The 27,554-nt window shown below is 44.8% G+C and overlaps 1 protein-coding gene across 3 annotated transcripts in view; it reads right to left on the reverse strand.

Annotated features, from left to right (window-relative positions):
* The window catches only part of LOC116986586 (phosphofructokinase, platelet), a 118,661-nt gene extending 91,951 nt beyond the window's left edge, over window positions 1-26,710 (reverse strand). For 2 of the 3 annotated variants that reach the window (XM_033042189.1, XM_033042186.1), the window contains exon 1: window positions 26,239-26,692. In XM_033042189.1, coding sequence (XP_032898080.1) covers window positions 26,239-26,356 — 118 coding nt within the window. In that variant the 5' untranslated portion in view covers window positions 26,357-26,692. Of the gene's footprint in view, window positions 1-26,238 lie in introns of all 3 variants that reach the window. The other variant, XM_033042190.1, reaches the window with a different exon arrangement.
* Between the last annotated feature and the right edge of the window lie 844 nt (window positions 26,711-27,554).

Raw genomic sequence — 27,554 nt, forward strand, 5'->3', positions numbered from 1 at the left:
TAGCAGAGCCACTGCCTTGCAGTGCCAGGATCAATGGCATGGCCATGGGGTGATGTCTGCTGTTCTCCCTGATTTTCCATATCCCATACCCCAAAAACTTGTGGGATGGTAAATTACGTAGTAAGGAACTGCAGATGCTGGTTTACACTGTACATAGACACAAAATGCTGGAGTAACTCAGCGGGGCAGGCAGCGTCTCTGGAGAGAAGGAATGGGTGACGTTTCCGATCCAGACCCTTCTTTGGTCTGTACAGAGTTTGTAACGTTCTCCTCGAGACCGTGTGGATTTTCTCTGAGTTTCCTCCCACACTCCAAAGATGTACAGGTTTGTTGGTTAATTGGATTGGTATAAATGTAAATTGTCCCTAGTGTGTGTAGGATAAGTGTTAGTGTGCGGGGATCGTTGGTTGGCGCAGACTCGATGGGCCCAGGAGCTGTTTCCGCATTGTATCTCACAACTAATCTAAACTAATAAACTTATTTCAGGACTGAGGGGAAAGAACTGGGGAGGGGAACTGATAGGGATGGCTCTCGAGTAAGCAAGCACAAAATCAATAGGCAGAATACCCCCAATAGCAATTCATCAAGAACATCTTTGCAAGACTCATGCACAGAGGATCTAATCACATTTAGTGATCACGTTTTAAGGAACATAAAGTAAAAGCTGAAGTAACTTATTTTGTCCCTCGTCTGGGTTGACCTTTTACCTTAAGGTCATTTTCTAGATTGCTCGTTTTTCTCAATATCCAGAAATTCTAAAATATATTTCCCTTGGAGCAACATTTCAAAACATACCTCAACACAAACAAAATTCCTAGGCCCATCCGTTTTATTAAATCGGGTTGCAAGAAAAAACACTGCTGGAACAAAGAAGACACCTTCTTTGAATTAATGTCATTGATTCATTTTGAACATAGAACAGTACAGCATGGGAACAGACCCTTCAGCCCACAATGTTTGTACCGAACGTGATGATGTAAACGTCGCCTATTCCTTCGCTCAATAGATGCTGCCTCACCCGCTGAGTTTCTCCAGCTTTTCTGCCTAATCTCTTATGCCTGCACGTGATACATTCCTTCCATTCGCTGCATATTCATGTCCAAGTCTAAAGCCCTCTTAAATGCCACTATTGTTTTTTTAAAAGGGTCCCGACCTGAAACATCGCCTAAGAAATAGTATTGGGTAGGTTAATAGGACTGAAGGTTGATAAATCCCCTTGGGCCTGATGGTCTGCATCCCAGGGTCCTCATTGAGGTGGCTCTAGAAATAGTGGACGCAATGGTGATCATTTTCCAATGTTCTATAGAGTCAGGATCAGTTCCTGTGGATTGGAGGATAGCTAATGTTATCCCACTTTTCAAGAAGGGAGCGAGAGAGAAAACGAGGAATTACAGACCAGTTAGCCTGACTTCGGTGGTGGGAAAGATGCTGGAGTCAATTATTAAAGAGGTAATAATGGGGCATTTGGATAGCAGTAACAGGATTAGTCCAAGTCAACATGGATTTATGAAAGGGAAAACATGCTTGACTAATCTTCTGGAATTTTTTGAGGATGTGACAAGTAAAATGGATGAAGGGGTGCTAATGAATGTAGTGTATCTAGACTTTCAGAAAGCCTTTGATAAGGTCCCACACGGGAGATTGGTGACTAAAATTAGAGCACATGGTAGGTTGTTGACATGGATAGAAAATTGGTTGGCAGACCGGAGGCAAAGAGTAGGAGTGAACGGGTCCTTTTCAGAATGGCAGGCAGTGGCGAGTGGAGTGCCACAAGGCTCAGTGTTGGGGCCGCAACTGATTACCATATATATTAACGATTTGGAAGAGGGAATTAGGAGCAACACTAGCAAGTTTGCAGATAGCTAATGTCATAACAAGAGGATTTCAGTATAGGAGTAAAGAGGTTCTTCTGCAGTTGTATAGGGCTCTGGTGAGACCACATCTGGAGTATTGTGGAGTCAAGGGATATGGGGAGAAGGCAGGCATGGGTTATTGATAGGGGACGATCAGCCATGATCACAATGAATGGCGGTGCTGGCTCGAAGGGTCGAATGGCCTCCTCCTGCACCTATTTTCTATGTTTCTATGTTTCTATCCATCCCTCCGCAGATGCTGCTTGGCCCATTGAGTTACTCCAGCACTTTGTGTTTTGCTCAAGATTTCAGTATCTGCAGTTCCTTGTGTCTCTGCTTTCGCTACACCATCCTTGGCAGTACGTTCCAGGCACCCACCACTCTATGTAAGAAACTAGCCCTTTAACCCTTTATGCTTTTATCTTAAACAATGCCCTTAAGCAAACGCACACCACGAGAATGCAGGGACAGTTTCTTCCCAGCTGTTATCAGGCAAATCAGCATCCTACCACAACCAGAGAGCAGTGCTGAACTACCATCTACCTCTTTGATGACCCTCGGAATACCCTTGATCGGACCTTGCTGGGTTTACCTTGCACCAAACATTATTCCCTTATCAAAGAGTCATAGAGTGATACAATGTGGAAACAGGCCCTTTGGCCCAACTTTCCCACACCGGCCAACATGTCCCAGCTACACTAGTCCCACCTGCCTGTGCTTGGTCCATATCCCTCCAAACCTGTCCTATCCATGTTTCTTAAACGTTGGGATAATCCCAGCCTCAACTACCTCCTCGGGCAGCTTGTTCCATACACCCACCACTCTTTGTATGAAAACGTTACCCTTCAGATTCCTATTAAATCTTTTCCGCTTCACCTGGAACCCTATGTCCTCTGGTCCTTGATTGAATGAGTGAATGAATGAATGAATGAATGAATGAATGAATGAATGAATGAATGAATGAATGAACGAACGAATGAATGAACGAATGAATGAATGAATGAATGAATGAATGAATGAATGAATGAGTTAGTGAATGAATGAGTTAGTGAATGAATGAATGTGAATGAATAAGTTTATTGGCCAAGTATTCACATACAAGGAATTTGCCTTAGTGCTCCGCTTGCAAGTGACAACATGACATACAGTGACAGTTAGGAATGATATATAAAACATTAAACGTTAATAATAAAACAATGCAAGAGATACTGTGCATCTACCCGATCTATTCATATCATGATTTTATACCTCTACAAGATCACCCCTCATCCTCCTGCGCTCCAAGGAATAGAGACCCAGCCTACTTAACCTCTCCCTATACCTATACACAGTAAATGGATCGAATGTAATCATGTATAGTCTTTCTGCTGACTGGTTAGCACGCAACAATAGCTTTTCTCTATACCTTGGTACACATGACAATAATCTACACTGAATTGAAACTGTTCTTTGACATTTATAAAGGTTCTGACTGTTCAGCCTGTCTAAACCTCTCATAATTTTATAGGCTTCTCTGTGGTCGCCCTCCAAACAAAACAATCTAAAGTCTGTCTAACCTTTGCTTGTAGCTACTACCCTCTAATCCAGGCAGAATCCAGAGACAAGAGAGCCTAGATTCAAGAGTGCTTCATTATCATATCTCAAAAAAGGAATAATAAAATCCTTAATTGAAACGGCACAACAGACATGTAAACACTCTGTAAACACTACAATAAACAAAGGGAAAAAAATCAGTAATAAACAAACAGCGGTAGAGTTGCTGCCTTACAGCGCCGGAGACCCGGGTTCGCATCTGACTACAGGTGCTGTCTGTATGGAGTTTGTACGTTCTCCCCGTGACCTGCGTGTGTTTTCTCCAGGATTCACCGGTTTCCTCCCACACTCCAAAGATGTACAGGCTTGTAGGTAAATTGGCTTGGCATAAATGTAACTTGTCCCTAGTGTGTGTAGGGTAGTGTTAATGTGCGGGGATAGCTGGTCGGCGTGGACTCCGTGGGATGACGGGCCTGTTTCCACGCTGTATCTCTAAACTAAACTAAACTATAATAGTGCTGTAAACAATAATCTTGGTAAATCTCCTGTGCATTCTCCAAAGCTCCACATTCTTCCTGTAAAGGGGCAACCAGAACTGCACACAATTCCAAATAGACAATAGACAATAGGTGCAGGAGTAGGCCATTCGGCCCTTTGAGCCAGCACCGCCATTCAATGTGATCATGGCTGATCATCCACAATCAGTACCCCGTTCCTGCCTACTCCAAAATGCAGCCAAATGACCAAAGCTTTACAAAGTTGTAACATGATTTCCAGACTCTTGTGCTCAATGTCCCTAAGTTGTCAGGCCTCAATTCTTATCTAAAGGCAGCTATCACCAGCAGGGCAGAGCGCCTTTGGGTATTAGTTTAGATCTGGTGGTTAAATCCTCTGGAGGACTCAAAACCACAATGTTCTGCCTCAGAGACAGAGTGCCACTCTCAGCCAAGGCTGGCTGGTTCAGCTAGCACAACTCAAATCCCAGAGGAAATTATCAGAGTGCGATATTGGCCAATTGTTGCTTGTGATCACAGAAGTATCACTCAACAAAGTGGGACAAATAGATGACAAGATATAGTTTTTCACAGGAGATTAGTTCTGCCAGCATTTCCTTTAATGTAGCCATCCCTTTTCCTCATTCTTCCTTCAACAGTATCACTGCATAGTGAACAACTCTGCCCAAATTCTGGGGACTGGGGGCTTCAGAGTAATGCTCTTTCTCAGCACTGCCACAAAGTGTAAAGTCCCAGGACGATGACATGATTGGAAAGAGAAGTGCTCTGTTAAAAGAACACTCTTGAAAGCCAAGCATTCTCAACAGCCCTTTGAACAGCAGGCAGCCTCTTGTTATGTGGCACCGAGCCGCTGAGAATTTGTATCTGAAGCTGTCATGGCCGCTGCATTGCAGTGTGTTTACATGAACGCCATCACACTCCTGACAAATTTGCCCCTAAATATTACTTTCAAAATAACTTTATTTTCTGTTCCTCCGAGCCTGGGCTTGCAATACTTAACTTAAAAACCTTGTTTAAATTAATTTTAGCTCATAGATATCTATAAATATCTACAGGTGTCAGAGATTATGGAGAGAAGGCAGAAGGAGAAGAGGAGGGAAGAGACTGCAGCCCTAAGACTTTTGCCTCCATCACAGTGAGGAGATGTTGGGTGGACTCACTGTGGTGGATGTTAATATGTGTTTATTGTTGTTTTTTTATTGTATTGTATTGTATGTATGACTGCTTCAATTTCGTTCAGACTTCGGTCTGGATGACAATAAAAGGCTATCTTATCTTATAGAATGCGTTTAGGAGGAAGAGATAGATCGGCCATGATTGAATGGCAGAGTAGACTTGATGGGCCAAATGGCCTAATTCTACTCCTATCACTTATGACCTTATGACCTAAGGAGAACAGTCCTGAACTACTGTCTACCTAATTGGAGACCTTCGGACTGTCTTTGATCGGACATTATTGGCTTTATCATGCACTGAATGATATTCACGTTATTCCCTTTATCATTTACCTGTACACTGCGAATGGCTCGAAGATAATCATGTATGATCTTTCCGTTGACTGGTTAGCACACAAGAAAAGCTTTTCACTGTACCTCGATACACGTGACAATAAACTAAACTCAAATCAAATAATATGTGAAGTAACCACCTTTGGACATACACAATGGAACACACATAGACTGAACGTTTGGGACTATTGGCAGAGGGACCTTGATGCACAAGTTCTGAAATCCCTGAAGGTGGCAGCACAGCTGGATATGGTGGTAAAGAAGGCATATGGGATGCTCACCTTCATTATCCAGGCCATAGAATATAAGAATAGAGAAGTTATTAAACATTGGTGAGTCTGCATCTGGAATGTAGTGTACAATTTTGGTCAACTTAGTAAAGCAAGGACATGATTACTTTGCAGAGAGTACAAGGAAGATTCACCAGGATGTTGCCTGGGATGGGATGTCTGAGATATGAAGAGAGGCTGGATAGGGTGGGTTTGCTTCATCTTGGAGAGGAGATGGCTAAGGAAGGATCGGCTAGAATGCAATAAAAAGGAACTGCAGATGCTGGTTTATACCAATGATAGACACAAAGTGCTGGAGTAACTCAGCGGGTCAGGCAGCATCTCTGGAGAAAATGGGAAGGTGACATTTTGTGTCGGGGCCCTACTTTAGACATAGAGTTGTACATAATTATGGGTCTTAAGTTACTGAACTTTTCCCCTAGTAGTGATGGCCATAAACAGAGGTAAGGAGATGAGGGGATATAAGTAAAAACATGTTTCATCCAGAAGTGATTGAATTTTGAATGCATTGCTTAAGAGCGTGGTGGAGGCAGAGATTCTCACAACATTTGATACGTTTTGAGATGAGCCAATTGATCAAATGCTAGTAATTTGCTAGGTTAATGTTAAAATGCTAGGTTGGTGATAGATACTTGATGGTCAGCATGGACAAGATGGGCCGAATAGCCTGCTTCTGTGCTGTACAGCTCTATGATTTAGTTATTAAAAAATACTGACATGCATTCAGTTTATTTTTTGATGTATTTGTTACTGTGAACATCTGCAGTGATAATTCATAATGACAATTTATCCAAATGCAAAATGTATATCCAATTGCTTCATTAACAACTGAATCGAGAATCGCTAATAAGCAGGTCATCTGTTAGCAGTAGGCATTAACCAGTCAGTTATTGAATAAGTGCTTTCGAGAAACTAATGTCGCACTTTGTCACTTCCCATGTCAGAAGGTTGAAAGCAATAACGGCACAATCGAAGAGCAATTAATGGGATGTGAGACTGATTTGTGAGGGTGCAGGGAAACAAGGAGACAGGGAAAGGAACTGATGAGGTTGCTTTACTAGGAGCCACCATGGGACCCAAGGGATGAATGGCTTCCTCCAGTCCCAGTAAGTAAGTAGGTTAGGACATCTCACACGTCCCATTGTTTCTGCTTGCTCCTGTCCCACTGAATTAATTTACACATACCACGACTCCATCCTATCCCACCTGGTCCAATCCCTCCCTACCTATGTCCAAGACACCTCACACACCCTTTGTCTACCAGTCTGAAGAAGGGACTTGACCCAAAACATCACCTAGTATTCCTTCCATCCAGAGATGCTGCCTGTCCCGCTGAGTTACTCCAGCATTTTGTGTCTATCTTAAGATACGACATCTATTCTGCTGCATCTCAGATTTGGGGTGCTAGATAATAATATATGATTTATTTTTGCAACTAGGTTGGGGATATCGTATGAAAGATGTTTGTTGTATTTTCTGTGAAACCAAAAGGGAGCAATCAACTGAGTGAAGGGACAGCAGGCTGATACTATCTTACATGTAAACACCAGTGCTGTCAGTTCGGTGAACAATCTACGCAACTTTGCACCACCGAAGATAGACACAAAATGCCAATGTAACAGAGCTCTATTACATTGGCATTTTGTGTCTATCTTCGGTGGCAGGCAGCATCTCTGGATAGAAGGAATGGGTGACATTTCGGGTCCAGACCCTGCTTCAGTCTTTGGGAAGTGAGTGGGAACCTGGTGGGAACGTGCCCGTCGCGCTGAAAGAGATTCCAAGGAGGTACAGTAGTTCTTGCACCTTGTAGAACCATTCCAGTACATCTCAGCAAGACTGAGGGGAGGATGGTAAACACCGATGATCTAAGATCCAAGGTCACAACTGAAGAGGAAAATGGCCGACAGGGGTGGATTGAAATGCCCTTGCCGATGTATTTGCGTTTCCTGCAAACTCGGTAATCATTATGCACTATGGTTGACATCACCAATCAAACCTGCCACCGAGAATTGACACATCACGTTCAGCTAGTTGATGGTCGCATGTCTAACTCATCATTTGCACTGCTGTGCGTACACCAAGACAAGTATTGGCATATGGATATTGAACGCTTATCATTGGACCCAACAAGTATATAACACCAACCAACCTCCCTTCCATTGACTCCATTTACACCTCACGCTGCCTCGGCAAGGCCACCAGCATAATCAAGGATGAGTCACATCCTGGCCACTCCCTCGTCTCCCTTCTCCTATCAGGCAAGAGGTACAGAAGTGTGAAAACGCACACCTCCAGATTCTGGGACAGTTTCTTCCAAGCTGCTATCAGCCAACTGAACCATCCCCTCAACAACCAGAGAGCAGTCCTGAGCTACTTTCTACCTCATTGGAGACCTTCGGACTATCTTTGATCAGACTTCACCAGACTTTATCTTGCACTAAACATTATTCACGATATTCCTGTTATGATGTATCTGTACACTGTGGATGGCTCGATTATAATCAGATAATTGTCTTACCGCTGACTGGTTAGCATGCAACAAACACTTTTCACTGTACCTCGTTACACATGACAATAAACTAACTCAAACTCAAAAACGCACATATAATTGAGGTTGTTTGGCCCCTTAGTTTCTTCCCGAATATCTCCAGATGCTGTTTCCATGATGAGGCATGACCGTGAGATCATTATATAACAAGGTTTACCCTGGCACCATTAAATACTTTCAGACTTCACTGATTGCTAGATATTGAAGTGGAAAGTTGAACAGATAACCTTGTGCAGCTATCCATCAGCAAATGTAGAGCTCAGTTCTTTGAATCCCTACCTATAGTCTCCACATTGATGGATAGATTTCTATTTTACGTACCAAGACAATGTCATCATGACAAACAACTCTGTAAGACTGTGTCAAAGGGTTCATCGGTTCAGATGCTGAATAACAAAGTTGGTGCTAGTGTAGTAACAAGGAACTGCAGATGCTGGTTTACTAAAAAAAAGAGCAAGAGTGTTTTATTGTCATATGTCTCAGATAGAACCTTGAAACTTGCAGCAGCACAACAGAATATGCAAACACAGTACACTGTAATAATAAATAAGAAAAACAGTTGTGTGTGTATATACTGTAAACATATACCCACATACACATATATGATGGAGTAGCTCAGTGGGTCAGGCAGCATCCCTGGAGAACATGTATAGGTGACATTTTGGGTCAGGACCTTTTCCCAACCTTTTTCATCCCATTAACCCCTGGAAACTTTAATAGCACATGACAATGTTATTTCACTTATTTATGAACAACTAATGATGAACAGATACCGGTATACCAGAACCAAACACAGTCAGACAATGAGAAAAATTATGTACAAGTCCAGAATCATCAAATTTACCCCCTGGGTAGGCGATATTTACCCCCAGGTTGGGAACCCTTGTGCTAGTGTGCTTTTTGCTCTGTGAAGCTTCCATTCACATAGAGAAGCACAGGCTCCGCAGGATCAAGTGGGCGAGTGGACGATGAACCTAGACTGAAGTAGTGGAGATTGGGAGAAGCAGTGACCACATCTTTACTGCCTCTCACATTGATGAATGTAATGCCGGTCTTGTTGGCACTGGAATCCTGCTCAGGCACATGCTGTTAACATTGTCACTTGGCCTCAGCAATGACAGTCACTCCCCACATGTAGCGGACAACCTTCCTGACACTCCGACATCTGTTAAAACTCTTTGTCCACCAGTGCCTTTGATGTTATATCGGGCGATTGATACTGTGATGTTACAGCCCTTTTAACCCTTGCCCTGGCTCACGTGGAATCACAGTGAAAGCCATGTTGCATGCTATCTTTCTTTACAATTAGGGTCTAATTGGAATACCGTTGCTCCAGCTGTTAACAAATGTAAGTTGGCAACTAAAGGACTAGGGGGGGCTATAATTTTCCATTAGCTGGAATTCCTGCCACCGCTATATTTAGTTTAGGGCCAGCAGAAATATGCCCGGTCAAATAGATGAAAGATTGACAAGGACTTGGGATCTTGAAGAGAATGATGAAAGATTATTGACAAGTTATTAAATATGCATTTTTGATTAAGTGCATTAAGATAGGGCTCTTAAAAATAGCGGAGTCAGGGGATATGGGGAGAAGGCAGGAACGGGGTACTGATTGGGGATGATCAGCCATGATCATATTGAATGGCGGTGCTGGCTCGAAGGGTTGAATGGCCTACTCCTGCACCTATTGTCCATTGTCTATTGATGACAAACTATCAAGCAGAATGGAAAAATTAATAATGGCCATTAAAAACAAGCAGGAAGTTCAGGAAAGAGTAGGAATTGACAGTAAATGAGCTTCAGAAATGCCGATTAAGGTGTTCTGCCAAATGGTTTGATTTGGTTTCTTATTATTGTCATGTGTTAAATTACATCAATCTAAAACCCCTCTCCTCTCCCATTGTGATATATAGACCAGCATATAGACCAGCAAATCTAAAATGAGAATTAACAGTGTACATGCTCCCCAATAAAAACATTGTTGCCATTGTAAAGAATGGAGACTTAAGTGAGTTACACAACAGTATGTTGACATAAGAAAAAAGCCACAGTGACCCGAAACGTCACCCATTCCTTCTATCCAGAGATGCTGCCTGTCCCAGTGAGTTACTGCAGAATTTTGTGTCTATCTTCGGTGTAAGCCAGCATCTGCAGTTCCTTCCTACACAGTGTATCTGCACTCTGAATGGAATGAGATCTAGTCAGGATAGATAGGTGCAGAGACTCTGTAAATGAAATGAACCTGTGCGTATGTGCTGATGGAAATCAGGATGTGCAGACGTACATTTTATGCACAAGGCTATTAAAAAATCAGCCGTAGTTATAAATTATTAAGACTGCGCGTGAGTCGCAGTGGGTGGGTAATGTTTTGTTCCAAGCCCTGTATCCCTCTGTCCATTCATGGAGATGGCCACAGTGGCATGAATGTCGTACAGTGGAATGCCATGTATGTGGCTGCATGGCATGATGATAATATTCTATCATGTGTCAGGGCATCTGATAGTCACAGGTTTTCAAGGCGCTTGTGAAGCTGGCTTTAGATCAAGGGTTCCCAACCTGGGGTAAATTTCACCTACCCAGGGGGTAAATTTCAGCTCCCCAGGGGGTAAATTTGTTGATTCTGGATTAGTACATATTTTTTCTCATTGACTGACTGTGTTTGGTTCTGGTACACTGGTTGCTGTTCATCATTAGTTGTTCATAAATAAGTGAAATAACATTGTTATGTGCCACTAATATTGCCTGGGGTAAACGGGATGAAAAAGGTTGGGAACCCCTGCTTTAGATTGACCTAAAGTGGAACTGGCCGACCAGGACCACTGAGAACCTGACTCAGGGGAGCCTAATTCAGACGGGTCCCCTTTAAGTCAGGTCCTTACGCATCTTTGACCCCAAGTCCATCAGGCGGTGGACAGCATCAACATCCTACAAGGACACAATGGATCCAGTGTGATGGTTTCCCCAGCAGTCTCTCAAAATCATTCCTGATCTCCCAACTCACCTTATTGCAGCCTTTGCACTTTTTCTATCTGCAGTTACTCTGTAACTTTTACACTATAATGCTACAAGACCAAATTATGCACTCCTGCACTGTACTGTTTTACCTGCTGTAAATATGTACGGCTTGATAGCACTTATGTAAATGATATAGACTGAAGAAAAAAAGAAAAAAAATGTCTCTGTATCCCGATACACATGACAATAATAAACCAAACCAAACCAAACCAAGTACATTTGGTAGAGCACCTTAATCGCCAGAACTCACCAACAAACACCAAGATCTTGGTTGGATGGCAGCAACAAGAAGGCCCAGCCCCATCAAATCCTTACAACATACAATAGTTGGTGTCTAGTGCCGTATGCACTTTGCCCTTGAGACAGCTGCAATGAGGATGGCTATACCTTTGCAAAGAAGGCCTAGATAAGGACGCAGAGGTCATTGCAGCTGCATACCAGAGGACACTACGGATTTTTGATTATTATATTTGTCTCTGCATATTGCTTTTATGGGTCTGTTAATCTGCTGCAAATAAATATGTCATTGTTCCACTGTCAATAGATATGACATTTAAACACTCGTGACCCCTTGACTCCCTTGATTCTATGGACTGTCACAAGGGATGCAAACTGAGACAGACAATGAGTGCTGCTGGAAGATCTTCAGCTCAGTGAAGTTGCACTTCAGTCTGTCTGAAACCTGCTGGTCTTACCATACACTGAGATGTCCGTAAGTGAATGTTGCTGCCTGGCATATTTCTGGCTGCTGGAATGCCTGCTAAGGGCTGCAGCCAAGTTTGGTGCAGCCAACACAGATTTCTCTAATTTCAAATAACCCTTGCATCCCCACTCTCCATTCCTCCCTCATCCTAGTCCCTAGTCATCATTCTAGTTTCACTCTCTGCACAACTCGTTATCACCTACTCCAAGGTCATCAATGGACCACTGTGGGCTCCACCTTTCCTTGCCCATTGTTGCTTTTTGCATATATTTCATCCATGTGTTCTATGTACCATCTATATCTCTCGTTTCCCTTTCTCCTGATTCTCAGCCTGAAGAAGGATCATCTATTCCTTTTCTCTAGAGATGCTGCCTGATCTGCTGATTGCTCCAGCTTTTTGTGTCTATCTTCGGTGTAAACCAGCATCTGCAGTTTCTTCCTACACAATGGCTTTGTTGGGAAAGGACTACAGTGGAAGGTCCTGCTGCCACTGGACATTCGGGGACTGAGATCCTTGCAACAACTCGGCAAACACTTGAAGAGTGTATTGTTCCATGGGTCCACATGAGTGATATTGGTGCCACATACATAGAAATTGATAATTTGGTGAAACTATTGCACTAGGGATTCAGGGCTTTATTTTGGTAGAACAGAGGACTTTGAGTTTTTTGCATTGGTATTTTGGTCATTAATTTATTGTATTTTAGGTTACTATATAGACAATAGACAATAGACAATAGGTGCAGGAGTAGGCCATTTGGCCCTTCGAGCCAGCACCGCCATTCAATGTGATTATGGCTGATCATCCCCAATCAGTATCCCGTTCCTGCCTTCGCCCCATATCCCCTGACTCAGCTATTTTTAAGAGCCCTATCTAGCTCTCTCTTGAAAGCATCCAGAGAACCTGCCTCCACCACCCTCTGAGGCAGAGAATTCCACAGACTCACCACCCTCTGTGAGAAAAAGTGTTTCCTCGTCTCCGTTCTAAATGGCTTACTCCTTATTCTTAAAGTATATAGTATCTATGTATATTGGATTTACAGGCCTGTTATACATTATTAAATCGTTGAAAACTTTAGCAATGCAGTGGTGTTGGTTTCTGACGGGCATTCCTTACAATGCTGTGTACGACAGTGATCGCAACTTCTACTGAAGTGTGGATGGGTGTTGGCTCGCTAGGAGCTCATCCGCCCTTTGTCAGGTGTTGTTTTTGGTCCTGCTGGGGGTGCACAGCCCCCTCCTCACCTGGCAAACCAGGTGGGGGAGACGGTTTAGTCGCCGACTATCCGACCATGGAACAGGTAGCACGGGATTACATGGTACCCATGGCGGAGGGAACTCACCCTGACCTGACACGCTGCAAACAAGAATTTCATTGTTCCGTTGCCAGTTCATATGACAATTAAACACTCTCTCTCTCTCCCTCTCTCTCTGTCTCTTTGACTCATAGTGTCATAGAGTGATACAGTGTGGAAACAGGCCCTTCGACTCAACTCGCCCACACTGGCCAACAATGTCCTTGCTACACTGCTCCCACCAGCCAGCATTTGGTCCATATCCCTCCAAACTTGCCCTGTCCATGTACCTGTCTAACTGTTTCTTAAACGTTGGGATAGTCCCTGCTTCAACTACCTCCCCTGGCAGCTTGTTCCATACACCCACCACCCTTTGTGTAAAAAGGTTACCCCTCAGATTCCTGTTAAATCTTTTCTCCTTCACCTTGAACCTATGTCCTCTGGTCCTTGATTCCCCTACTCTGGGCAAGAGACCCTGTGCATCTAAATGTCTTCATCTTGAATGTCTTCGCTTCACAATGTTATGAAGGAATAGACGATGAAGAAAGCTACGTACTTTGCATTTGTTTTATGTATACATTTATAAATAACATTTAATTTTGAGATTAATAACACACTGTGCTTTAGAGCATTTGCGGTTTATAAGAAAATGCCCCCTTCTCATAAGGTCATAAGAAATAGTAGTAGAATTAGGCCATTTGGCCCATCAAGTCTACTACATCATTCAATCCTGGCTGATCTATCTCTCCTTCCTTACGCCATTCTCCTGCCTTCTCCCCATATCCTCTGACATCTGTACTAATCGGCCTGAAGTTTCTTGATCTGCTGTGATATTTCCAACATGAACAAAACATTGTGTGTGGGAAGGAACTGCAGATGCTGGTTTACACTGATAAGACACAAAATGCTGGAGTAACTCAGCGGGTCAGGCAGCATCTCTGGAGATCGAGACCCTTCTTCCAACACTCTATGAACAAAAACTGTCTATGAACTAAACATTGTTTAACATGGGCTGCCAACATTGGGTGAGAGGTGAGAGGTGAGAGTGAGAAATTGTAAGGGAGTGCAGTGACCAGGGGGAGGGGGGGGGGGGGGACTTTTACATTTTTCATTTTGAAATTGTGGAATCTGGTGCATTATTTTAACTTACACTTGATGCAACATTTATGCTTCACATTGGATTAGGTGTGAATAAGGTTAGACTGAATTACATTCCTAAATACATTCCACAGTAGAGCCAGGCTCTGATCAACAGGTGCAGCACATGAATGACCTTAGTATATTCATGAATGTAAATCAGATTATAATTCATGCTGTTATGCATATATAGAGAAACAAAAACATAGAAACAAGGCAAGAGGAGTCAGACTTCCATCACTGTTCTGCACAAATAAATCAATTAACCTTATCTTTGACTATAGAAACAAGATGAAAATAATGCCACATATTCAACCGTATATGGTTCAATGAAATTAAGATATATATGTAAAACATATATATGGAAGCAGGCCCTTCAGCCCACCAAGTCGACACCGACCGCAATCTATCATACACCAGTTGTATCCTACACGCCAGAGACAATTTACAGAAACTTACAAACCTGCACTTCTTTCAGATGTGGGAGAAACGTAATTTCCACAGAAAACCATGTGGTCATAAGGAGAATGTACAAATACTGTACAGACAGCACCTGTAGTCAGGATCCAATCTGGGTCTGTGGTGCTGCAAGGCAGCAACTCTACTGCTGCGCCAATGTGCCACCCATTAATTTTTTTTCTGTAATATATTTATTATGGTGTCACGTCAATAAAGATGAACACATGATTCTGATTTCTGCCTTTAGTTGGATAACACACATCTCCAGTCATTGTGTTTTATTGCTGGCTTTCAACCTCTTCATTCTGAAGGTCTCGACCCGAAACATCACCTATTCTTTCTCTCCAGAAATGCTGCCTGTCCTGCTGAGTTATTCCAGCTTTTAGTATCTATCTTCAGTTTAAACAACTATCTGCAGTTCCTTCTTACACTCTTTATTAAGCGAAACAGGTCCTATTCTCATAATATTATTTACCTCAACTAAGTCTTTTCTTCACCTCCGTTGCTGCAGAGAATACAATCCCACTTATCAAATCTTCGAAGTGAAACAAAAATTCCAGCCCTGCCAATATGTTCATAAATCACCCCTGAATCATCTCCAGAGCAATTGCACCCATTCTACAGTGTGTCATAGTCTTACAGCATGGAAACAGGCCCTTCATCCCAACTTGTTGATGCAGATCAAGATGTCCAGTCTAAACTAGTCACATTTATCCGCATTTGGCCCAAATCTCTTTAAACCTGGTGTGTGTAAGGATGTGTGTTAGGTTGTGTGTGAGAGTGTGGGTTGTGGGTCAGTGAAGCGACGACAACACCCGGAGTGAGCGGAGACTTGGCGATGTCCAGGGAGCATTTCCCTCTCTCCCCCCTCCCCGGGAATGCGGGCCGGCCCAGGTGCTCTGTCCAGCTAGGGTCCGGGGTAGGTGAGGGTCAATGACCCGGGGGTCCGAGGGAGGTGAGGGACAGTGACCCGGGGGTCGGGCATCGGAGCGGTGCCTTAGCCCGAGATTCATCCCCATGGTTCCGGAGGCGGCGCCACCCGGTCTGCTCCTGGCTCCGGGCCGGGGTTAAAACTCCATGCAGTGTGGACAGAGCGGCCGCCGGACACAGAGCCGCCGGAGGTGAGGGTGGGAGATGTGAGCAGTGCCTCGGGGGGGGGGGGGGGGTGGTCAGTGCTGGGACCACCGCCGTGTCTCACCTATCACACCATCTGCACGGGAATGTGAATGCGGGTGAGGCAGCATCTATAGAGCAGTGGACAAAAATGCTGGAGAAATGCTTGAGTCTGAAGAAGGGTCAAACTCAGACATAGATGCTGCCTCGCCCACTGAGTTTCTCCAGCATTTTTGTCAACATTGCCAATTTAAATAGTGTCCGATGGGCTTAAGCCAATTAAATTGCTCGTTCGTTATGGGGAACCCGCCGACAGAAAACTACTCTCATTGGTGTGTGTGGAGGAGTGTGACTTCATTTATTTATTCATATATATTTTTTTTTTGAGCATGAGAACTTCTGTCATCAGCGTGAGAGCGTGAGAATTTCCTCAAATGCGTTAGTCTCACGCTCAATGCGTGAGAGTTGGCAGCCCTGAGTTTAACTGCTGTGTCAACTTTTAAACAAGCCCTCACAGGCACTGCCTTTATAACCCTTTCCCACTTGTAAAAGCATCTCAAGTATCTAAGGTTAGGAAAGACACTCACAAAAGAATGTGGACCCTAAGCAAAGGACCCTGCATGGAAGCTGCCCAATAGGAGGGACTGTCATGCTATTTTTACTGTGCATGGGAACAGGAAGAGAAGGTTGAAACTGGATTAGGGGTCCTGAGAGACCTTTTTTTTTTTTTAAACTGCTCGCCATCTTTCCCACACTCTGGACAGGCTGTTGATTTCTGGTTAAGACTTTGCTGATTTTTCCATTCCATTCCCATGCAGGAATTTCCATTTGGAATAGCCCACTACACAGTGGCGTGGTGATAGAGTTGCTGCCTTACAGCACCAGACGCCCGCGTTCGATCCTGACTACAGGTGGTGTCTGTACGTATGTTCTCCTTGTGGCCGCGTGGGTTTTCTCCGGGTGTTCCGGTTTCCTCCCACGCTCCAAAGACATACAGGGTTGTGGTTTATCTGGCTTCGGTAAAAATTGTAAATTGTCCCTAGTGTAGCAATGTTACAAAATTTTGAGATTTAAAAAATCAAGTCTGTAATTTATCCCATCAGATAAAGCATAAAAATAAGTTTAATTTGACATCTAATTCACTTTCATATCTCAAGTATTTAAAAAGTTATGGCCATTTTCATACTCGGAAATGAGCATCTTGTTCCCTATTGATTTTCTATGGACATAACAAAAAAGTTGTGATCGTGAACAGTCAAAAGCCCATAACTTTCTTAAAAATTAAGAGAACTGAATGAAATTTTCAGTTATCATAGATTGAAGCATTCTGAAACAAATATAAAATAATCTTACTTGGATGACCTGAAATTAAAGCATATAATTAGTTAGTTACCTAATTGTAGCTAATTTCAGACTTCAATTACTAGATCTAAACATCTATCCATTTCTTAATAAATGATTAACATTTTTAAATAGGCTAAATGTCCAAATAATATTCACAAATAATTCACAATAAAACATGATTTTAAAATCTCATTTACATTAATTTATAGGCCAAATGGAAGGAATTCAGTGTTCAATTTCTGTAAATAAATGCCCATTTAAATCAGCTTTCCAGTGGGTCCCTGTGGAACGCGCTGGTTTAGAACGTTCACATTGCGGTAGATTTGTGCCTCAAATGCCGAGAAAAATACTGCGCGATATAATGGGCCCAAATTGAGCTACTCGCAATATTAAATTTTGTATAAAAGGATCTTTAGAAGCCCTTTTGAATGTAAAAATATACAACCTACCTTCTGCTATTTTCTTTATGAGACCCTGCGGTTGCTGACGGTCGCGGGTTTAAAGATTGATTTTTAAACTACTATAACTATTATTCAAGGCCTTTAAACCTAATAATAGCTTTTGCGACGGGGTCTATCAGCGATTTTTCGTTAATAATTAACTAGGCTGAACATTTTCGATTGGAACAGCTTAGAGAAAATCGCGTTTTAAACCCGCCCCCTCTAAACGGCGCCAAAATCGCGCACAACCTCAGCGGCAGATATTCAGCGACGCTTCAGGTAGGCTTTGCAACATACCTACCTAGTGTGTAGGATAATGGTAGTGTGTGGGGGGGTGATCGCTGGTCAGCGTGGACTCGGTAGAGTTGCTGTCTTACAGCACTTGCAGCCCTGGAGACCCGGGTTCGATCCCGACTACGGGTGCTGTCTGTACGGAGTTTGTACGTTCTCCCTGTGATCTTCGTGGGTTTTCTCCGAGATCTTAGGTATCCTCCGCACTCCAAAGATGTACAGGGTTGTAGGTTCATTGGCTTGGTATAAATGTAAAATTGTCCCTAGTGTGTGTGTGTGTAGGGTAGTGTTTGTGTGTGGGGATCGCGGGTCGAGGCGGACTCGGTGGGCCGATGGGCCTTTTTCTGTAAAGCTAAAAACTAAAACTACACCCAAATAATTCTCTGAGGATGGATCGACCCCTTGTTCAACCACTGGAATTTTTTTCCACTTTGGCCAAAGTTTTCGGAATTATTCTTACTTCTGCCAAGATTTGTATACAATGTGACAACAACAACATGCACGTACTATCCCGCATTTTCACATCAAGCTACACCCACATATTTGCAATGGTCCCAACGGATGCTACTCAGACCAGAGGATCTGAATGTTCTCATGTAATATCATTTGCCTTGAGTAGTGCTTGGCCAGTTGATGGAGCAGAAAAAAAACACCTGCCTCTTGAACACCTAATACTTAATCCAAGCAATATCCCACCAAAATGTCCAAATGATTGCATGACCCACATCTTTACTTTACTTTAGAGATATAGTTTGGAAACGGGCCCTTCGGCCCACTGAGTCCTCGCTCACCAGCGATTACCCCCCTGCACTAGCACTATCCTACACACACTAGGGACAATTTACAATTTTTACCAAAGCCAGTTAAACCACAACCCTGTCCGTCTTTGGAGTGTGGGAGGAAACCGGAGCACCCGGAGAAAACCGCGGTCACAGGGAGAATGAACAAACTCCGTGCAGACAGCACTTGTGGTCAGGAACAACCCGGGTGCCTGGCGCTGTAAAGGGCCTGTCCCACTTACGTGTCCTTGGCACGCAAATTACGCGACCTCGTGGTCACGTTGAGCCGCGATGGTCCGGCGAAGGTCGGGCGCGATTACATACGCACAGCCGTCTGGAGCGCATGACGTAATTTGAAGATGGACACAAAGCTGGAGTAACTCAGCTGGATTGGCAGCATCTCTGGTGGGAAGCAATGGGTGACGTTTCGTGTCGAGACTCTTCTTCAGTCTTGACCCGAAACGTCACCCATTGCTTCTCTCCAGAGATGCTGCCGGTCCCGCTGAGTTACTCCTGCACTTTGTGTCCATCTTCAATTTTCTTGGCCCCGCTCTGGGAGTAGACGTGGAGGCGGACCGCAACGGCCATGAGCCCCAGGCCGAGTTCGGCGATCGTTTGCCTGCTTCTGCTGCTGTTGAAGGTGAGACGTTGCATCATGCCAGGGTCTTGGGCCTGTCCCACTTTGGCCATCAGTTCCGCGACAGGCCGTTGGCGCGCAAAGATTTCATTCACTACAGACATTTCGGAGCCCCGCGCGATGTCGCGCACAACTACATACCCCTCCGCGCTTCTAAGTGGGACCGGCCCCTCGCGGCCATACGATGGCAGTGCGCCTCAACGCAGCCACGAGGTCACGTAATTTGCGTGCCAAGGACACGTAAGTGGGACTGGCCCTTGAGACGGCTACTCTACCGCTGCACCTTAGTAACAAGACGCCACTTAAATGTTTAGAAGTGTTTGGAAGAATCTCTGGAAGTAACAAGAAGCCATTTAAATGTTTAAATCCTTGTGGCGTGTCAGCTCTGCTAAGGCCAGTTCCAGCTACAAGTGATATTAAAATGAGACCAGTGACAATTCTATTGCGTGCAAACTATATTTCTCCTTAATCCCTGCTGCAATTGTACTTACTGTAAACATGAAAGAGCATTGATGCACTAAAAGGCACTAATTGAGGATGTGACCAGGAGGCCCATGAACTTCATAATACAGCTATAAACACTGATCTCACGTACATTTTAAATTGACAAAATGCAGAGCAGCTCTTTAGACTAAAGATGTGCAAATAATCTGGTTGTAAATACGTCAGCGAACAAGTGCTTCGATCGTAGATCAAAAACATGCAAAACAGATCTCCAAGCAAAACTAATGATGAAAGATATTTTCTCCCCATAGATATACATTGTACATTTCTACAAAACAATGATTTATACAACATAACCAACAATCAATGAAGCAGCACATCCGACAGGCCTGCTGTTTCACAGTGTCAGACCAGGGTTTGATCCTGACCTCGGGTGCAGTTTGTATGGAGTTTGCACGTTCTCCCTGTGAACTCATGGGTTTCCTCCGGGTGCTCCGGTTTCCTCCAACATCCCAAAGGCATGTTGGTTTGTAGGTTGGAACTGCAGATGCTGGTTTAAACAAAGATAGACACAAAAAGCTGGAGTAACTCAGCGGTTCAGACAGGGTCTGAAGAAGGGTCTTGACCCAAAACATCACCTATTCCATTTCTTCAGGACTGCTGTCTGACCCGCTGAGTTACTCCAGTTTTTTTGTGTCTGTCTTTGGTTTGTAGGTTAATTAGCCTCTGTTAATTTCCCCCAGTGTGTAGGGAGCGGAAGAGAAGGTGTGATAACAGAGAACTAGTGTGAACGGGTGATTGATGGTCGGCGTGGACTTGGTGTTTCCATACTGTATCTCTCAATCAATCAATTCAATCAATCAGTTAAAATTCAACCCAGGGTGAAATAAAAGGTTGTAAAAACAATATTGAACTCGCAAAAAAACCAATAAATACCTTAAATCTTCTCAAAACTGTTGCACTGTGCACGGGAAGGAGTATGGATGGAAAGACAATTGGGAATAGTGAAAGCGAAAAAATTGTGCAAGTCATATGCACATCATGTGCATGCCACAGCATATAATCCTCCAACACTTTCGCCACCTCCAACGGGATCCCACTGCTGGCCACATCTTCTCATCTCCACCCCTTTCTGCTTTCCGCAGAGACCGTTCCCTCCGCAACTCCCTGGTCAACTCGTCCCTTCAAACCCAAACCATCCCCTCCCCAGGTACTTCCCCCTGCAACCGCTAGAGATGCAACACCTGTCCTTGTACCTCCAAGAACCCCGACAGTCTTTTCAGGTGAGGCAGAGGTTCACTTGCACCTCCTCCAATCTCTACTGTATCCACTTTTCCAGGTGTAAACTTCGTACATCGGCGAGACCAAGCGCAGGTTCGGCGATCATTTCACTGAGCACCTCCGCTCAGTCCGCCTTAACCTACGTGATCTCCCAGTTGCTCAGCACTTTAACTCCCCCTCCCATTCCCACACTGATGTTCCATCCTGGGCCTCCTCCACTGTCAGAGTGAGGCCCAGCACATATTGGAGGAACAGCACCTCATATTTCGCTTGGGCAGCTTACACCCCAGCGGTATGAACATTGACTTCCCTAACTTCAAATAGACCTTGCTTTCCTTCTCTCTCCATCCCCTCCCCCTTCCCAATTCTCCCACCAGTCTTACTGTCTCCGACTACATTCCATCTCTGTCCCGCCCACTCCGCTGACATCAGTCTGAAGAAGGGTCTCGAACCGAAACATCACCCATTCCTTCTCTCCAGAGATGCTACCTGTCCCGCTGAGTTACTCCAGCATTTTGTGTCTATCTTGTGCGTCAATCTTCCTTAGGCTTCACACTGCATTCCCATCAATATTTGATCACGAATCGAATGGTGGAGCACTTGCACTCTCCTAAGAGACTAATTGAAGGGTAGTCCCATCAGAGAATGCATGATATTAACAATGATTTTACAACAGGATTAGAAAAATGGATTTCCCTGACCCTTTGCCCCCTTTGTTGCCACCGGTCACGAAAAAGATAATTTACAGTATAATATTTCACTGGTATTGATGGCTTTAACCAGCTTGTCATTATTAATGTACAAGCCAACATTATTATTATTTAGCTGCATTTCCAATTCTGACTTATGTGTCGTTCACAGATATAATCATTTAAAGAGCTACCTGCTACCGTGAATGTATGACAACCAAGGCAACTATTCCTCCTTGGTTCTGTGCTTCACGACCAGCTATTTCAATACAGTTTTTGGTTCCTGCTCTAAGCGCAGCGCTCTAAGTCAATGAATCAGAAATTCAGGTGCCTGGACGGTTGATCGAAGAACATGGCTTCAAATTCCCCAACAATAAATTTAGTAATTCATGGTTTCTCACAGTTGGTATTAGCAACGGTTATCATGAAACCACAGAGAACAGCGAACAATACAGCTCAGGAACGAGACCCTATGCCCAACATCTCAGCATGGACCATGAGGTCAATCTAAACTAATCCCATTCACCTATATATGATCCATATCCCTCTATCCCCTGCTTATGTATGTGACTGTCTGAATGCCTCTTACATGTTGCTATTGTATCTGCCTCTATCACCTCCCCTGGCAGTACATTCCACCCCACACGCTGTGTGTGAAATATTTGCTTTGCAAATCTCACCTAAACATTCCTCCTCTCACCTTAAAACTATGCCCTCTATTGATATTTGACATTTCCACCCTGGGGAAAAATGGATCTGGTCATTTCTCCTTTCGATGCCTCACATAATTTTATGTGCTTCTATCAAGTCACCCCTCAGACCTCCAATGCTCCAGAGAAACTATCCAAGTTTGTCCAACCTCTCCTTATAGCTAGACACAAAATGCTGGAGTAACTCAACGTGTTAAGGGCCTGTCCCACGAGCATGCGACTGCATGCGGCAAGCGCGTCCAAACCGGAAGCGGGGGCCGCACGGAGGTCGAGTGATCCCGTACGAGTTGACGTGAAGTTCGAGCAAAGTCCACGGGAAGTTTGTGCTAGGCGTACGCCGTCAAGACGCTGCGTACGGCGTCGAGACGGTGCGTACGGCCTCAATGCGGCTGCGGGCCGGCAGGCCGTAGCCGCGCGGAATTTTTGGACAGTGTCCGTTTTTCGGAGCCCCGCGCGATGTCGGGACCAGCTCCGCACAACTCCATACGGCTCTGGCGATCGAAGTGGGACCGGCCTCGCGAGGCCATACGGCTCAAGCGACCACGTTAGGTCACGCTTGCCCCATGCAGTCGCATGCTGGTGGGACTGGCCCTTTAGGCAGCATCTCTGGGAGAAAAGAATATGTGATGTTTTGGGTCGCAAACCTTCTTCGGTCTCAGTCTCTCCAGAGATGTTGCCCGACCTGCTGAGTTACTCCAGCATTGTGTGTCTATCTTCGGTATAAACCAGCATCTGCAGTTCCTTCCTACACATCTCCTTATAGGAAATGTACTGCAACCTAGGCATTATTCTGGCAAACCTCTTCTGCACCCTTTACAAAGCCTTCACATCCTTCTTATAGTGCGATGACCAGAACTAGGACACAAATCTACAAATGTAGGCCTAAAGCAAATTGTTTTATAGACCCGTCATTGTGATTGACTTAACGGCCATCCACACTGACCCTGCAAGCTACATATAGCTCCAATATATATATATATTCAATTCCACAATTGCATACCTTCTTCACCATCCCATCCACTTACATTGCTATGGACTAGCACCTCATGAGCCCTCTTTTCACCCCGAGATCATTATTTTCAATGCTCCTCAGGGTCCTGCGATTCACTGTGTACTCCCCTCTTGCATTTGACCTCCTAAAATGCAATACCTCACACTTGTCTAGATTAATCTCCATCTGCTATTTCCCTGCACAAGTTTCCAACCAATCTATATCCTGCTGGATCTCTGAAGAGCTATCTTGCTATCCACAACTCCACCGATTTTTGTGCCATCTGCAAAACTCACTAACTCAGACCATCTACCTTTTCATCCAAATTATTAATATATAGATCACGTATCAGAGGTCCTAGCAATGATCCTTTCAAAACACCACTGGTTACAGACTTCCAGTCAGCAAAGCATCCCTCTATCATTAGCCTTTGTCTTCTATGAACAGGCAAATGTGGGTCCAATTTGCCAACTCATTGTGGATCCCATGTGACTTAATAGTCTTAGAGTCATACAGCTATACAGCAGAGAAATAGGCCCTTTGTGTCTGTCTGCAATTATTTGATTCTGTACAGTGAAGGATTTTGAACATCCTTATCCACTTTGACCTCCATGTGACCTCAGACCTGTCACTGTAATTGACTTAACGGCCTTCCACTTTGACGCAGCAAGCTACTCGGTTTACACAAATGTGGGATGGGCAATGGATGGCCATTCAGCTAGCAGCACAGTGGCGCAGACAGCTAGCAGAGATGCTGCCTCACAGCTCCTGTGATGCTGGTTCAATCCTGACCTTCGAAGGTCAACGTGTGGGGTTTTTTTTTGCGTTCCCCCTGTGGCCTGGTAGTGGGTTTCCTCTGAGTGGGTTTTCTCCCACTTGCAGGGTAATAGGTGAATTAGCCACGGTACATTACCCTTAGTGTGTAAATGAACGGTAGAATCAGAGGGAAGTTAGTGACAATGTGGAAAGAATAGTTACAGGTAGGGATGGGTTTTTTTCTTTAAAACCAGCAGACTGGATGGGCCAAAATGCTCCTTTCTCATAAGGTCATAAGGAATAGTAGGCCATTCGGCCCATCAATCTACTCCAACATTCAATCATGGCTGATCTATCTCTCCCTCCTAACCCCATTCTCCTGCCTTCTCCCCATAACCTAACACCTGTACTAATAAATAATCTATTTAACTCTGTTTTTAAAATATCCACTGACTTGGCCTCCACAGCCTTCTGTGGCAAATAATTCCACAGATTCAATACATTTCTTCTCATCTCCTTTCTAAAGGAAAGTCTTTAATTCTGAGGCTATGGCTTCTCGTTATAGTGGAAACATTCTCTCTAAATCCATTCTATCCAAGCCTTTCACTATTCTGTACTTCAATTAGGTCCCCCCTCATTTTTCTAAACTCCAGCGAGTACAGGCCCAGTGCCGACAAACGCTCATCATAGGTTAACCCACTCATTTCTGGGATCCTTCTTGTAAACTTTATTGTCAGTTCTATGCCAGTACAGCACAGGAACAGACCCTTTGGCCCCAGAAGGGTTATACAGAAATATGGACCTCTCTCATCAATTAAAATATTGTTATTTTGCCATTCTGAATGACTGTTTCTGGTGTTAAATAATCAGTGTTAAATATGATACTCGAGATGGATTTGTCGTTTTAATTAACCAGCTCATAACTGGGGTTGAAAAACCAAAAACGAGAGCCTTTCATAAGGAATTGGGGGGGGGGGGGGGGGGGAGGTCATAACGTTTTCAGAAGACATCCCGTCTCAAGGTCAGTGTAAGTGCGGATTACGAAGGGCGCTCGTTCGTTCGTTTGTTAGATTGGTCAAGGGAGACCGAGGGCACACATCTGCCGCTGAGAAGGACGCGGAACCGGGGGCAGCGCCTCAAAGCAGCGGAAGGAAATCTAAAGCGAGAAGCTAAACCAAAGATCCTATTGAGCACTTTGAGCTAAACCGACTGTGGTGGAGGCTGGGTTCCTCAAAGCCAAACCACCTGGGCTGCGGGGAGGGAGGGAGGGAGTGCGGATAAAGTTACCTACTGATAAATAAACAACGTTTGAATGGATTGGGGTTAGCAGGAGAATGAGCTAGGTGGGCCCACGCTTCCCCGCCGCAGAGTATTATTGACGCGGAAATTTACATCCGCAAGGACGTGGGGTTGGACCGCGCTTCCGCGTTTTAGCATCGCAATCCACACACCGAGTGCCGGCAACGCCGACTCCCGTTAAACGCATCCCAAGCAAGAGATACAGAGTGAAGAGCGACGTAAACCCCAAATGTGCCCACGGATCGATTAGTCAACTTGGGATACATCGCAGAGAAGCACCTGGCTGGTGATGATCTGAGGGAGGTTTCCCCTTTAAAAAATCTATGATACTAAAGTAATGTGTTGCTTTAATTGCGCCGGCGTGGTGTGATGAAAGCGGCTTTGCTGCTGCTGCGTATGTTGGCAGCGTTTCAGACGGAGAGGTCGATCCGAAAGCAACGCACTGCAGCAAGCGGCGTGCAAGTGCAAGACGAGGAAATGCGAGCGGATTGGGGTTGTTACATTCAGATCCACGCATCAATCTCCCAGCCGCACAATTCTGCTGCTTCCTCCCTCTCCTGCTGAAAACAAAACAGAATATATATATATTCTCAACTGATTTCACCTACCTTGCGCATCCCCTCCGCTGGTCAACACGCCGATGGCTTTGACGTTTTCTTGGAGAGGGTCGAGCAGGGTTTCGGAGCTCTTCTGCGACGAATTATCTTCATCGCTGGGACCATCCATTGGGGAGGGTCTGATCGCTTCACAGTTTTGCAAAGAAAAATTAAATTAAAATGTTTTTAAAAAATGCAAAGAGAAAGAGAGAGGGCAAACTTTGCAAGTAAGCCCCTCTGGGATGACGTGGTGGAATGACCGAGGTGAGCTGAGGTGTTGCAAGGGGTAGGGAGGTGCTGCCTCTCCGCCCTGTGCGTGTGTGTGTGTGTCTTGCGGTCACTGAGCAGCCGGCTTATCTTCACTCTAGCCCAGGTTCCCACGCTCCCCTCAATGACAACCCCTCCAGCGTCGCCGCTAACCCCAGCCCACCGCCTCTCAAGCCAACCTGACCCGCCCCTATTGTGCCGTCAAAGCCGCCGGACACACAGAGAGAGAGAGAGAGAGAGAGAGAGTGACATCCTCGCTGGCCTGTTGCCTGTTGCCTGTTCCCCAAACGCAGCCAGTCAGAAGCAGAGAGGATGCAAAGGGGCGGAGAGAGAGAGAGAGAGAGAGAGACAGGGGGAGGGAGAAAGAGAAAGACAGAGGTATATGCCCAAGTTAGGTCGTGTCACTTTCCAACCCTCTGTCACTCTCTGGTGCTGGACTTTCATAAGAGATTGGAGCAGAATTAGGCCATTCGGTCCACTCCGCCATTCAACCGTGGCTGATCTATCTCTCCCTCCTAACCCCGTTCTCCTGCCTTCTCCCGATAGCCCCTGACACCCATACTAATCAAGAATCTATCCATCTCTGCTTTAATATATATCCACTGACTTGGCCTCCACAGCGACTTGCTCTCTCAGCAGAGCCGGGACCAGGCGCGAGTTCAACGACCTTCCCTGACAAACTTTACATTCCGACCATATTTTCTCCCTTTGTAATTATAACCTTCAGAATCCGTTTATTATCGTAACTCAAACATTGCACTTTTCCTCGCTTTAGTTCAGCCGCGTTACCCTGTGCCAGCTTGACATGCCGGCATCTGGGCTCCCTCCGTGTGTCAAGGAGAACTTCGAGTCATAGAGTGATATAGTGTGGAAACAGGCCCTTTCGACCCAACTTGCCCACACCGGACAACATGTCCCAGCTACACTGGTCCCACCTGCCCGCGTTTGGTCTATATCCCTCCAAACCTGTGCTATCCAGGTACCAGTCTAACTGTGTCTTAAATGTTTGGATAGTCCCAGCCTCAACTACCTCGTCTGGCGGCGTGTTCCATACATCCACC

This window comes from Amblyraja radiata, chromosome 2 (genome assembly GCF_010909765.2).
Source record: "Amblyraja radiata isolate CabotCenter1 chromosome 2, sAmbRad1.1.pri, whole genome shotgun sequence".
In the NCBI taxonomy this organism is placed as follows: domain Eukaryota; kingdom Metazoa; phylum Chordata; class Chondrichthyes; order Rajiformes; family Rajidae; genus Amblyraja; species Amblyraja radiata.